Source organism: Rhinolophus hipposideros, assembly GCF_964194185.1.
Source record: "Rhinolophus hipposideros genome assembly, chromosome: 5".
In the NCBI taxonomy this organism is placed as follows: domain Eukaryota; kingdom Metazoa; phylum Chordata; class Mammalia; order Chiroptera; family Rhinolophidae; genus Rhinolophus; species Rhinolophus hipposideros.
Genome location: NC_138051.1, coordinates 38,959,284 through 38,973,932, shown reverse-complemented (window position 1 = coordinate 38,973,932; position 14,649 = coordinate 38,959,284). Strand labels below are relative to the sequence as shown.

Sequence of the window (14,649 nt, the reverse complement as noted above, 5' to 3'; positions counted from 1 at the left end):
CCATGTTGGGCTCAGGGTCCTTCTTCTCCCAAAGGTCTGTACCACAAGAAAGAGCACATGTGTTTCCCCCTCCGAAGGATACACACCACACACTCACACAGCCACTCTCTCACATACACAAAGCACATACACCCCACCCCCCCATATACACACACACAGCGTGGGGAGCCAGAGGGGTCCCTACCCCTGGATCCTGCTCAGGGCAGGACATAAGCTCTGCTTACACACCACCACCCCATGTCCTCTTCATAACATCTCCCATCCCCCTTACAAATTATCAGCCTATTTTACTCACTTTTAGCTCTTTCTTGACCATATCCTTAGCTATTCTTCCTTTCTAGTCTCAAGTACACTGTTTTTACAGTTTGACATCTATTGTATCTTACACAGAAGGACCCTGAGAATCATTTTTTTTCATTCTGAGCTGATGCCCAAGCATGGTATGGTCTCTGTGGGCAGCAGGGCGGGGCCAGACCCCAGAAGGCAGCAGCAAGAAGGGAGCCTGAGGCCACCTGGAGCAGTGGTCTCTGTGGTATGTCAGACTCACCTGACGTGATGAAAAGCTGCAGAGGCCAGCCCCACTCCTGGGATTCTGTACTGACCTAGTCTAGCCTCGCATTTTACAGAAGAGGCAACTGAGGCCCAGAGAGGGGGATTCGCTTGTTTTATATCACACGGCAGAGGAGCTGGAACTGGCGCCCACAGCTCCTGGCTTCCAGTCCAATGCTCTACCCACCACACCAGTGCCTTTCTGAACACAAGTAGTCGCTGAACTTGAAACCAACAGGGAGGCAGGGCATTCCTCAACCCTGATGGTCTCTGTCAAAGCCAGGATTTGGTATGAAGTTCATGGAACATGCTAGGCCAACAGTGCCCTCCCCACATCTCGTCTGCGCTGCAAGCTGGTAGGGAGGGGCTCTCAGGAAGTGACTAACTGCAGAAACTTGGCTCAGGGGCTTGAATCAGATGGAATCAGTGGAGAATTATGTTCCTCTGTTAGAATTTGTCTGGAACCAAATGTAGTCAAAAGACAGAGCAGCAGTGAATGGGATAGAATGGAACCATTGGATATAGTTCTTAAAACAATGGCACCAAGACAAACCTGGCCCTGTCAAATTACCCTAGAGCTGAACTTGCTGGAAGACCCCCACAGTCCCCTTCCTGTGGAGTCTGGGAGTCCCCCCAAGTGCCCTGGCTGAGGAGCTGTTAGGGAACCTGGCAGAGTTTGGTGGCAGTGCGTGGTCAGCCAGTCTTTTTTTTGTCTTTTGTTCAGCCAGTCTTGGACCAAACAAAGGGTTTCATTACCACTACTCCTCTGTGGATTCCCTCAAGCTCAGCAGGAAAGGCCTGTGTGATGGGAAGGCAAAAGGGAAACCAACAGGAGAAAGAGTAGGATGAGGGAAGAGAAAGACAAGAAAATGAGAGAAAGGAGGAAGAATGGAGAAGAGCCAAGGACAGAAGGCTCTGTCCAGGGGACTGGGATTGTCAAATGAGCCAGATATGACATCACTCTCAGCTTCGAGTCACTTTGTAAAAATCAATGAGAACTAGCCATTCTACTCATAAGTATTTACCCAAAAGAAATGAAAAGTTATGTTTACATGAAAAGCTCTGTGTGAATGTTTATAGGAGCTTTATTCATAACTGCTAAAAATTGGAAACAGCTTTATCCTTCAACAGATGAATGGATAAACAAACTAATATTTTTATAATGGAATAGCTACACGGTAATTAAAAAGAACAAACTCAATAAAACAACATAGATAAATATCAAAAACCTTACGTTAAACAAAAGATGTCAGCCAGAAAAAACTGAACATGATGATCCCATTTGAATGAAGCTCTAGAAAAGATACTTCTAATCTACAGCAACAGAAAGCAGATCAGTGCTTCCCTGGGGCCCAGCAGAAAGGGGAAGGATTGATGACAAAGGGCTACGAGGCAACTTTTGGAGGTGATGTAAATGATCTATGTCTTTATTGTGGTGGTGGTGGTTACACAATTGTATACATTTGTCAAAACTCATCAAATGGGTACATTTTATTGTATTAAACTGTACTTTAAAAAGTTGACTTTTAAAGTAAGAAGGTAAAAGTCAGTTCACCAAATGATCAGTTTACCGAAAGTGCAATCATAGTACTTGACTGCCAACACCCCTTCATGTGGCATTCCCTCAGCCTCCAGCAACCCCAGCTGAGCAATTCTCACCATTGGCTCCCACAGCCCCACCATCTCCCGCAGACCCACTGCTCTCTTGACTTCTGGGATGTCTCAGGCTGTCTGGGAGTGTTTCCATGAGTCTGCACAGGCCTCTTCCCTCTACCCTCTGGCAGGCAAAGGACACCTCTGGGAGGCTGCATTCCCAGAGGTCAGTGGGAAGCAGGACGCGTGTGTTCACCAATCTGGGATCCTAAGTCTCTAGCTATTAAACTTTTACTGTGGGGTGGGGGCAGTAGGAGCACACAATAGGATAAGTGACTGCCAATGTATTTTTCCATATCTATTGTTTATAGGAAAACTGAAGCCTGGAGAAATTCAGAAGCCAAGATTTAACTTCTTCTCTCTTTGTATTTTGAAGATGGCCTCCTTCCTTGGGCAGTGGAGGCCAGGGGCCAGTTTGAGGGGAAAAAAGCACCATAGGAATTACAGGGACAAAAACATAAGACAAAACTGCAAAGGTTAAAATGTTCACATTTCATCTTTTTTTTGTTTAACTTTTGATAAATCTTTGATTTTCAGAAGAGGGTATTTTCTAACCTGAGTCCCTTACTTGCAAGATGTCTCTGTTCAGACTCAATTTCTCCAGAATCAGAGCTGGGTACCTCGTGAGTGTTCAGTGAATGTTCTCCACCAATGTAACGTCATCTGCTGCTGGCACTTGGTGCTGTGTGGAATCCATGGCCAGGCGACTCTTGCCCTACTCAGCCTCCGGCAACATCCAGCCTCACATTCAGCAAGAGGCCCATCCCCCCCGTGAAGCAGCCGGAGGAAAAGGCAGTGTCTGCCTGTGTCGACTTAGCCTGACCCAAACACTGATGGACAGGACTCTGCTGTGGCCTGGCCCAGCCAATGGAGGCAAAGTGAAGTAATGAATGGAGCCTGCAGCCCTGTTTCACACCATCTCCCTCTGACACAGTCCCTGCTCTGGATTCCTCCCCCTCCTCCTCCACAGACTTGCCGATTTATCTTTCTGGTCCCCATCCCCTTGGGCCCAGAGTGACAGCTGGAGAATCTAAGGCAGAATCTGCATGGTGCTGGGAGCCCTCAGAGGCTACAGGCCATTTGGATAGGCTGAGACCCAGGGGCAGTTCCTGACAGGTGAAGAGGGAGAGGCATTTGTCAAGTGTCTTTTGCAGGCCATGGCTTGTCTCCAGGAGCCACAGAGAGCCGATGAAGGAAGCACGCCTCCCTTCCAGCTCACCCAAACCACCAGTGCTGATCTACCTGTAGGAGTGGAATTTGCTCTCTTTCTTAAACATTCTTTGCTCAAAAACCTTCTATGAGTCACCACGGGCAACAAAAGGACATAATTCTTGCACTTGATATCCGGGAGCTTCGTTAATCTTCTTTCTGAGACTTGATACCTTTACTCATGCTGTCTCATTTGACAAAGGTGCCCTTTCTTGCTTCTTCATTCATCAGGTCCCTAGACTTCCTTCAAAGTCAAGTTCAGGTTTCTTTCTACTCTAGGCAGCCTCTTCTGACCTTCCCCACCGTGGGTGGTCACACTTTCTGAGCAGCATATTTTCACACCGCTCATCATATGTGACATGATCATCTTGAGACGATTTGCATAACCTTCCTGTCTTACCCAACGTAGGCTGTGAGCTCCTTGGGGGCAGGGATGACAGCTTTGTGTCTCTGATATTACTGTACTGTGCACCACACCTTTTACAGTCAATTCGTCACTAATTAAGGTTTGGCCACATACTAAGACCTTTTACCTCATTTAGTCTTCACAACCACCCTATGAGATAGGAACTATTATGTTTCCCATTTTACAGATGAAGGAACGCAGTCTTAGAGGGATAAATTTACTGAAGTTTATGCAGCTAATATGTAGCAGAACCAGTATTGAAATCCAGGTCTATGAAGCTTCAAAGTCTAGCCCCTTAACCAACTATTCCACGTTCAACGAAGTTTGGGACAATGGCAGTGTCATCCTCACAGAGGTGACCAGTGACAGAGTAAACTCAGTGTGCAAAAGGCTCCAGGCAGTCTTGCTATGGGAATCAAGGTCAGGAAAATAAAACCTACCATCTAGTTGAAACCAGAGGTCAGGCCATACATGATATATTTTGTACCTTGAAATCATGAAATAGACTCAGGGATAGTTTGTTGGCCAAAAGTTCTGAGACATCTTGACATATTAATTTCAATGGTTGATTTTTATCTCCCATCACTTAAAGAGTGATGTCTATTTTACTTTATTTTGTGCAGCTATATTTACTCATTGCATGTTTGTTTTAGGAAATTTAACTTTATTTATCAAGGAACGTAGCCTAAAGAAGCTTTTGAGAAACGTGATGGAGAATCCCAGTTTTCCAGGACAGTAACATGTCCTGAGAGGCTGTGGGGTTCAAGCCAGAAGTTCTGGAGCCAGATTGACTTTCATCCCAGTCGTGTCACTTACCATGGACACTAGGAGCCAGTTACTTCTCCTCTCCATATCTCAAGACTTCTGTAAAATGAGAATAAGAGCATCTACTTCCCAAGTAACATAAAATATGTAGAATAGTCCCTGTCGCTTTCTAAACTTTTAATGTTAGCCACTTCATTCCTGTGGACATCTGTGAAATATCTCAATGTGTGAATATGCCATAACTAATCTAACCGTTCCTTCACTGATGGGCAGTAGGTGTTTCCAGCTGATGAACAAGAGAAGCAATGTGCTTGCCCTGAAAAGTGTTATTTATGATCTGGTGGAAAGAATAATGAGCAAGATAATTCAAGTTATGATCAATTACATGAAATGAATAACAAGAGTGATATGGAAGCACATTGGTGGTTGGAAGGCATACACATTGTGGAAGGTGGTCAGGGAAGGGCTGCTGGAGAAAATGACGTTTGAGCAGAGCAATGATGGCTAAGAAAGATCCAACTATGCAGAGTGGGAGATTGAGGACTTCAGGGGAGGGAACGGCAAGTGCAAAATCCCTGGGGTGGGAAAGAATTTGGCATGTTCAAAGCATAGAGTTCCAGTGGAGCTAGAACCTGTGCATGAGGGAAGGAGTAGAACGCATGTGAGGAGCCAGACCACACAGGACCATAGCAAAAAAATTAAGGGCAACAAGAAGCTATGGGAGCGTTTTAATCGGGGCAGTCCCATAATCTGGCTTATGTTTCTAGGGAATCACTATTGTTCTCCTGTAGAGAATGGCTTATAGGAAGGCAAAAGTGGAAGCAGAGGTTCCATTAACCGGTTAGGCTAATGCAGTAGTTGAGATGAATAAAGATAATGGTCTGGACTACAGCGGTGGCGGTGAAGCTGGAGAACAGCTGGAGGGAAAAACATTTCACCCGAATGCGAGGGCTGAGGCACAGCCCTCTATGACTTTTGGCCCTGGGTAGGCCCTATGCTTGCCTTCTTGGTTGGTATTTCCCCAGGCCCGTATATCCTGTCTCATTCTCTCCTCACAGAAAGGCAACCATTCATTATCCAACTTTCTCCGTGTTTTCTAGCTGTAACGAAACCTCGTTGTTGTTTTAATTTCCCTGACTATCATGATTTTGAGCATTTCCTCAAAAGTTTATTAGCTTTTTGGGTTTCCCCTCCCATAAATTGCAGGTTCAAATCTTTGGTCCATTTGTATGTTGGCGTGGCCATCTTTTCCTTCTGGAGTTTGTAAGAATTCTTTGTATATACTACATATTACTTCTTTGGTGATTTGCAAATGCATTGTGAATATCTTCTGTCATTCTGTCAGCTAGCAACCTATTAACTTTTTCTGTGTGTTCTTAGTTGACAGAAATCCTTAATTCTTATGTAATCGACTATAGATTTTTTCCCCTCATGGTTTATGGTTTCAAAATGTTTTTAAAATAAATCTTTCTTGCCCCCAGATCATAAGTAGATTCTCCTACATTGTCTTCCATTAACTTTATAGTTTTCTGTTTCATGTGTTGATCTGTTTATGGCCCATCTTTTTATATGGGGTTAAGTGGGGATTTTTTTAATTTTACTCTGTATAGTGAGTCACTCATGCCCATGTTATCTATTAAACAGTTTGCTCTTTTTTTATTGATCAATGGTGCCAATTTTATCATGTATTAAATTCCCTTAAATATCAGGGTCTGTCTCTGACCCCTGTTTTGTTCCGTTGGTCCTGTTCTTGCATCAACCACCTACTGTTTGTTAGTGTGGCTTTGTAGTTCATCTTTGTATCTGGGAGGGCAAGGACTCCGCTTTACCATTATTTTTTAAGGGTCATTTTGTTATCCATGGATATTTATTAAGAGAAGGAAATTTGGAGTATATCTTGGAGGTGGAACTGTGCTTATGTGTCTCTTACTTTACTGCAGTTTTATATTACTATATATTCAAACCTGGCAATATTCTTGCCTATTGGCTTCTAGGTTTTATACTTTGTTTAGGAAGATCTTCCTCATCCAATATTATTGAAATAGTCGCTCATATTTTATTTTAAATCTTCCATAATGTTGTTTTAATAGATAATTAATCTGTGGAATTCATTTTTGTGTAGTTATGAAGTTGGGATCTAACTGTATTTTAGTCCAATGGTAAGCTAGTTTTTCCAATAATGAATAGCCTGTCCTTTCCCCACTGATTTGAAATACTTCCTTCATCATAGACTGAAATTCCATATACACATAGGGCTGTTTCTAGGTTCTCCTTGGTTTATGGAAGGTTTTGGAAACTAAACTGTGTTGGCAAGAATGGGGAAGCATTAGACGCCTTTGAGCAGGAGAATGACAGGTTGAAGGGGGTGGTTACAAAGTTCACTGGCCAGCCAGGTATACGGGAGGTGAATCCATGAGAGGCACAGGAGGCCAATGGAGAGATGCTGCTTAAAGGGTAGGAAGGAAGGAGCAGGTACCTGAGGCATTGTGGAAGAGGAAAGGTGAAGAATTCACCTGTGTTGGGTTTGCAGGGGAAAGAGGCCAGTGGAGACAATAAGAGGAATGTACTTTTCAGTGCTGGGTTACCTGAGGCTAAGAGGCTGTGGGCGAGAGGCAGGTCCTGGTCATCCCATCAGTGGGAGCCATTAACAAGTCCCCAAACACAGCTGGAAATAGAGGCCTCAGACTCCTTGCTCCTCAAGGAGGAGAGGGTGCTGGGTAAAAAAGGAACTTAGTCCCTTCCACTTTGTGTAGAGACAGCTTCAGAATTTCCATATGAAGGAACTCTGGTGGCAGGGACAGAGGGGCCTTGACTTAGAGCATCAGGTATGTACCAAGAACAGGGTTTTACTTAAATTATATGTTCATCTGGAGACACGTTGAATTAGAAGAGGGGATTAGGCACCCTTCCCTCCATCGTGTGGACATTGCCTCTTTGCCTGGCATGCCTTGCCTTCTCAGACCACTTGCCTCCATCCCCACACTGGAGTCCTCTGCCCCCTCCTGCCCCACCTAGAGCCCCCATTGGACAATTTACCACTTAATTCAGCCTCTCTTCACCCTCACTAGATCATACATTCTCTGTGTTTCCTTCCAAAACTTGCCCTGAGCCTTCAGCACCCAGATGGGCACAGAGTAGGCACTCATTAAGTGCTTGCTGGTAGATTGTTCACTCAGTTTGCCCTTGCACCAGCTCTCCCTCAGCTCAGAGGCTATGTGGAGGGTGCGGAGGAAAACACCTTCACCCACCTCCCATTAGCCTCCTATTCAATTTGATTTCATCCAACCACAGCAAGGCTCTGCTCCTGTGGAGTTTATGTGCAGTGAGCAAGTACAAGGAGCAGAGAGCTGGATTTTCTGGGCACCACCTGAGGTGGGTGGAACTGGGTGAGGTGGGCGTTTTGTGGCTGGACTCCTTTAGTGAGAAGAGGATCAAGTTCCAGGCTTTGAAAAAGACCCTGGAGTTTGGGACTTGCCCTAGACCTATTTCACGGGGGAAGGATGGGCGAGTGGAGAGAATGGGGAGACAGGTGGGATCCTCAGGGAGCAGGTCCCCTGGACCTCACCATACCCCTCACCCTGTCACTTTCAGGACACTGCAGTGCTGTAGGTTGGGTCGACCACAGCACCAATCAGCATCGCCTTCTTAAAGTTCAACTCTGATCATGTCAGTCTGCTGCTCAAAAACAGTTGTGGCTCCCCATTGCCTAGGGAATAAGTCTGAATTTAAAGCATGGCCTTTGAGGGTCACAAATATTGAACCCTAATGTGTCTTTCCAGATTTGTTTCTTCACGAAGCCTCCCTTCTCTCTGCCCAACTTTTACCACCCCACTCTCCACTGCCCCCCCATATTTCCTCCCATACAACTCACTGCTCTGACACCAGACCACCAGCGTACCTGAGCATACCCTGCTGTTTGGCCTCTCTATTCTTGCTCATGCTGTTCTGTCCTCCTCTCTTGCCTTTCCCACCTTTTATTAATTACTGAAATCTTATTCATCCTCCAAGACCCAATTCAGATGCCTCCTCCTCCATGAGCTTCCTCAGATCCATTCTTTCCCTTCCCAGCTGACATCTATTTTTCATCTTCTGTGCTTTCTAGCCAGTTATTAGCTCTGGAAACCACAGATGTTTACAAATGTGAAGGATTGATATTGATCCTCCTGGGATACCCCGTTACCACAGGAGACTCACACCTCCGAGCCTCTGAGGGGTTGGCAGCAGTTCGCTCCCCACATGGACTGTCAGCAACTTCAAGTCTGGGATTTTCTTTCTCAGCATGTATGCAGTACGTGATCACAACTAAAATGAATTTAGTAGAGTCCACTGAGGAGTGTGGGTGCTAAGTTTGTGTCCGTGGCAGTGGAGTACATGGCAGGGGCAAGAAAGGACGTGAGCTGGGTGGGATCCACACTAAGTTCCCATCCCCCTCTGGAGGCCCTGGCAAGCAGAGAGGAGGGACGTCCTCTACCTGTCCGGGAAGAGGTCCCACAGATACCACTGACCAGGTTCCATCCCTGCACTTGGGCCCAGTCAGCCCTGTGTTCAGATCTCACCCTCAGTTTCATAAAAACACTTTAATCTGTGGGCCAGAAAAGCCGGTTGTGAGGCCCCAGGCAATAGCTCAGGCAGGAAACTCCCACTATACCTAGCTGGGCAGCTGCGCAGGCGAAGCCACCTCACCAGGCCCCCAAGAAAGCCGGCTACCAAGCCAGAGATAGGGATCAGCTGGGTGGGACCCAAGCATCCTCTAAGCTGCCCGGAGCCCAGGCAGTGGCTGGGCACGCCCTCCCTCCACCTGCCTCTCAGGAGGGAGGGATGGAGGCACTTGCCCTTGACCAACTCTCCTCACCAAGGATGTGGGCAATTATTTTCTTTCTTCACCCTCTAGCTTTGGGAGCCCTGGCCATGCTCCCTGCCTCCCATGAGGTCTCTGCCCACAGTTCCTGGGGCTCTGAGCCACGGGGCTAAGTGGAGTTAAAAGAGCAGGCACCATCCCCCAAGTGGGGCGTCTCTGAGCTAGGACCTCAATAAGCTGAAGATAATAGGCTTATCCTAAATTTGAGATGGTCCAGCATCCTTTTCTTGCCACCCCCTGTTCCTGTGGACAGCCTGGTCATTCTGAGCTAGGGGCAGCAGATCACTGACCCCAGGGCCAAAGCCCCCGCTGGTCCCTGCATTTCCAAGATCTGAAGACCTGAGGGTCCCTTGATATTAAGAGGCTATGCCTGGGCCCCCCATCCGCTTACCCACCTTAATCCCTTCCCGGGCAGTCCCTGCGACTGCCAAGAGGCATTTAGAGGGTGGAGCTCTGAGTCAGAGTATAAATTCCCAGTCTCACCACCCAGCTGGAGAGCCGCCGCAATGCTCAAGAAGCAGATACCTGCCTGGGTCTCCCACTACCTGCCAGACCCATGCCAAGCAGAAAATGACAGACCCTCAGCTACCTGCGCCTCGGAGGTGAGGGAGCAGTGTTGGGTGGGTGGGGCTGGGAGCTGAGGGCAGGAGATAGACTCAGGGAGGCTGGGGGCATTATGGACTCCAGAGACATGGAGCAACTCAGCGGGGGCAGGTCCCACGTAGCACCTGAGGATGTGTTCTAGCCCCATTGGGGTTGGGGTTCCGGGATGGATGGCCCAGCTGTGGTTACCCCCGGGCTTGACAAGATACCGTGGAGTGGCTCCGGGCTATCCCAGGGTCAGGCTAGCAGCCAGGTACACAGTGCTTAGCACTGCCAGGGGAGGGTCCACATTTGGCCTAATCTAGCAGTAAGCAGGCATTTATCTTGTCAACCTCCTAAACTGCCATGCTGTGTAAGTGTGTGGCATAGTGTCTGGAGAGGATCAGTGACATTGCCAGCCTGTCACTATCAGCCAGGAAGCCTCTCACCTGGGTCTGTGGGCAACACTTCTGGGTCTCTCCAACTCCTCTCAGCCTGGCAGGAAGACCCCAGTTTCATGGTCAGGTTGCCAGGGCTCTGGACTAGCTCAGCCTCAGCTTTCCTATCAGATCTCACTCTTCTCATTTGCTATAGGCACGCCATAGCCAGGACTGTCAGCAGCGTATTCCTCATTACCTCCCCCAGCTGATGCTAAGTCACTGACTGAATGATGCCCTGAATGTGTTTTGTCACTTTGGGGCGGGAGATAGAGACCCAGCTCAGTCTCCAAGGAGTCTAGGGGGGGAACGCCATGCTGCATAGGCTGGTGCCCCCCTGCTCTGGCCAGGATAGCCATGGCCTTCAGGGCTGTGCCCGTGTGGACAAGTTACTTAACAGCTAAATAACCCCTCAGAGGCTCAGACATGTGAGTCTCCTGTGATAACAGGGGTATCATAGGAGGATCAATATAAAGCCTTCACATTTGTAAACATCTATGGTTTCCAGAGCTAATAAGTAGCTAGTGAGCACAGAGGGGGAAAAATGAATGTCAGCTGGGAAGGGGAAGAGTGGATCTGAGAAGGCTTCTTGGAGAAGGTGGTCCTTCTACTTGTTCCTTCCCCTCCAGTCTTACTGAGCCTCCAGGATCCCAGGCCGGGAGAGACCGCCACAGAAGGGACAGAGCTTACCGGGGAGTAAAGCAACTGAAAACTGTGCCTTTCCCCCTCAGGTCCTGGAGGGTTGGAGCTGTGACTTTTTTTGCCCTGACCCCTCACCTAGCCTGGGTGATAAAAAGGAAAACAGCCATAGTAGCTCCTTGCAGGTGACTCCTGGTCTGGGATGCTGCTCAGACTCAGACAAGCTGGGAAATGTTCTGCTGTCCAATAACGTCCTGCTCCAATGGTCTCCTTTTAGCCCATGTATCCTATCACCAGGCTATCGCCGGGCTGGTGTGAGCTCTGACATAGGTGTTGCAAGGAACTATTGGATCCACCCAGCTCTCTGGGAAGGAGGAGGTGGCATCACCAGCCAGGCCTGCCCTGAGAAGCTTTGGGGAGGGGAGTTCCCACAGGCTCCCTGGGAGCTGTCTTCCCTCTTCAGTAGCTCAGACCTTGTAGGCTGGTTTTTTAGGGTATGCCTAACCCAAGGATGGACATCACACCCAGCACTTCTGACTCTCCTCCCTACTCCTAGCTTCACCTGGGAGACTGACCCTAAGAGACTATCTGCAACTAAATATTCTTCTGACTGATTTATAGTGATAAATTCTTAGGGTGTAGGGAGAGTCCCAAATTGGGAGCTGAGGGTTTTGCTTTTGTCTCTGCCGTGTACTAGTCTAGGGCATGACCTAGCTCAAGATTTTAGCTGATTTGGTTAACTCGCGGTGAAGGCCAGCCTCCACGTAGTTGGAAAGCACACTGCCCTTCAGTCAGGGAGACCTACACGTGAGTCCTGCCACTTCTGGGCTGTGTGACCCTGTGTGACATGCAGTCTCTTTAAACTCAGTCTTCTCTGCAAAGCACGCATAATAGGACCTTCCTCGGAGCATAGTTGGAAGGCTAGATGAGAACAGATGCAATGCGCCCAGTTTGCAGACAGGACCTGGCCTACTAGAGGTGGGTAATGAATTGTGTTCTCCAACTTCCCTTCCAAAAGTCCTATCTATAAAGTAGGGGTTAGGGAGGGGTAATATTGGATTGCGTCATAGCTAATCCTGAGAGTCAAGGGGCTACATCTTTTCCATAGGAGACAGCAAGAGCCCCCTGTCCTGAGGAGGTCTCCAGTGAAATGGAGTCCTGGCAAGATCAGCCCTAAGGACCAAGGCCGGGGAGGAGGCTAGAGTCATGTGTATCAGCTACCTGAAAAATGGTGTCCCAGAAAACTGCTCTCCAGTTATCCTCCTCACGCAGCTGTACTTGTTGTTAAAGTGTCTACATGCCCTTCTGTACTGGAGCCTGGAGTTCCAGCACCCACAGTGCTCCCTCTTTCTCCCCCTAGAGTCCCCCAGCGCCCCCATGAACTAACTGCAGGATTCATGCCTGTCCCTGCTCCAGAGCTGCAGCCCAGCTGGCACGGAGCCTGACCATGCCTGTCGTTAGATACTTCAGCTTTCACCCTGATACCCAGACAGAGCGTCCTGTGCTAAGAACAGGCTGGGCCAAGTCACTGAAATTTTTACCCTTAGCACACCGTAAGCTACCCCATAAACGTGGGTTCCATAATCTCTTCGGTTTCTGGTTCCAGTTCTCATCTGCCGTCTTACCCATGGTGCTTTGTTCTTTTGAATCTTTCTACTGAGTATCAATTACCGCTGGGGTCATGAATTTTTGCTTATCTCTAGCCTGACTCCAACTGAGCATATTCTATCCCGAGCAAAATATGTACATTCATTTTAAACCAAGAAGGTAATTTTTCACAGACCTGGTTCCTAGAATCATCTGGGCCCAAGACCCAAGTCGTACGTCCCTGTGGCTTTCCTTTCTCCAGGCGTGGCCCTCTGGGCTATCTCTCAAACCTGCCAGGCTCTCTCTCCCTGCTGGGAGATGTAAGAGAACTTGGTAGAGAGCTTTGAAATTGGGTCTGTGTTGCAAATGCCTGGCCTAGAAGGTGTGCTCTGAGGTTTAAGGTACACCCCAAGGAGCCTTCTATGGCTGTGAGAGATGGGAACTTCTCCCAGAACCCTTCCAACTCTGATATGCTCTGGCTGGTTAAAAAAGAGAGAGATTGTGGAATGAGTCCATAGACTACTGCAAGTGGAAAGATAGAGTATGGGGGTTATTTTGGGGCTTTGGGGAAATTCAGGGTAAAAGGAAGACTCCATCACGAAAATAGATTTTACTAAGAGCAAAAGACCAAGGAAGAAGAGATGTGAGGTGACCGTAAAGTTGTGGTTCTGAGCATGGGCTTAAGAGTTAGAATTGGATTCAAATTAGGATTCCTCTGATTCCAGTGGCATACCTGGGGTCAAAGAACTTAGGCTCAGATTCTCCATCTGTAAAGTAAGGCTAATAATCACTGCTTCGTGGGGCACTGTAAGGTTTGAGCAAGATAAAATGTAAAGAGGGTCTATGCACAACACTTAGCCTATGGCAAACACTCAGCAGGTGGTAGCTGACGCGGTTATTGTTGCTGAGTTGGAGTAGACAGAAATGGTCGACCTCATTGGAAGGTATTAGGGTTAGATGACAGCAAAGAGCTTTACCTGGAGGGCTGGGAGACCTCAAGTGAATTCCTGCAGAAAGCTGTGAAGGCTCATTCCCTTCCAGTGAAGATAAGAGAGAGCCGGGCAGTGCTAAGGGCAGCCTCTCCTTGAGGCAGGAGAAAGGCTGTGATGGCCAAAAGGACCATGGCCCTGGGTTCAGAGCACTTCAACACTCTGAAATGTCTCTGAAGGCTGACCCCTGCCTGGCTGAGGCCTTGGGCGGCTCCCCTCTTGGAGTCCTCTAGATGCCCTCTGAGAAAGTGGGCCAATAGGAACAGGCTTTGCCAGAACTGCTGTCCCAGGTGAAAGCGGACTCCTCCTTCCTCACCAGATCAGACCAGGACACTGCTCTGCCCAGCTGGGGAATGAGAAGTGAGGAGCCTACTCTGCTCAGAGGCAGTCTGGCCAAAGGACACAGCCGTATTACCAGAACCAGAGGAGATGTGGTTTGTGTGGTCTTTGGCCCAAGTTACAAGGCTCAAAAAAGAATCCTGTTAGAGCAAGTTACTGACCATGAAGATATTCAATATTTCAGAGTTAATTTTACAGAAGGAATCCTGGGACTATGTATGACAGTCAGTTTGGCTTTTGTTCTGATTTTCAGGCAGCTGTTGGGGAGAGAGGAGGAAAAGACCCTAAAATTGACTCACATACTCTTGTATCTATCTCAGGGACTAAGTAACAGGCTTCCCAGTCATCATTCTATTGTTGCTGATTAGAATTAAGCCCCAGGAGAGGCTGGAAGGACAGACATCAAAATGATAACAGTTCTCATGACAAGTAAAGAAAAGAATTGTAACCATGCGTGGTGATGGATGTTAACTAAATTTATAGTGGTGATCAATCATTATATGTATATGTCAAATCATGTTGTACACCCAAAACTAACACAATGTCATATGTCAGTTATATCACAATTCTTTTTTAAAAAGACAGGAACACCTTTATCATAAAGGTTTTATGAGGATCAGAAACTAAGAAAAGTGT

At 47.6% G+C, this 14,649-nt stretch overlaps 1 protein-coding gene across 5 annotated transcripts in view; it reads left to right on the top strand.

Annotated features, from left to right (window-relative positions):
* Nucleotides 1-14,649, top strand: part of PLA2G4E (phospholipase A2 group IVE) — a gene marked incomplete at its 5' end in the record, with an annotated part of 60,406 nt that overhangs the window by 14,697 nt on the left and 31,060 nt on the right. Inside the window, one exon of one of the 5 annotated variants that reach the window (XM_081048711.1) lies at nucleotides 9,936-10,042. The exons of the other annotated variants lie outside the window; for them this stretch is intronic. Within the exon in view, the coding sequence (XP_080904837.1) occupies nucleotides 9,947-10,042 (96 nt within the window). Of the gene's footprint in view, nucleotides 1-9,935; nucleotides 10,043-14,649 lie in introns of those variants that run through there. 5 annotated transcript variants of the gene reach the window in all.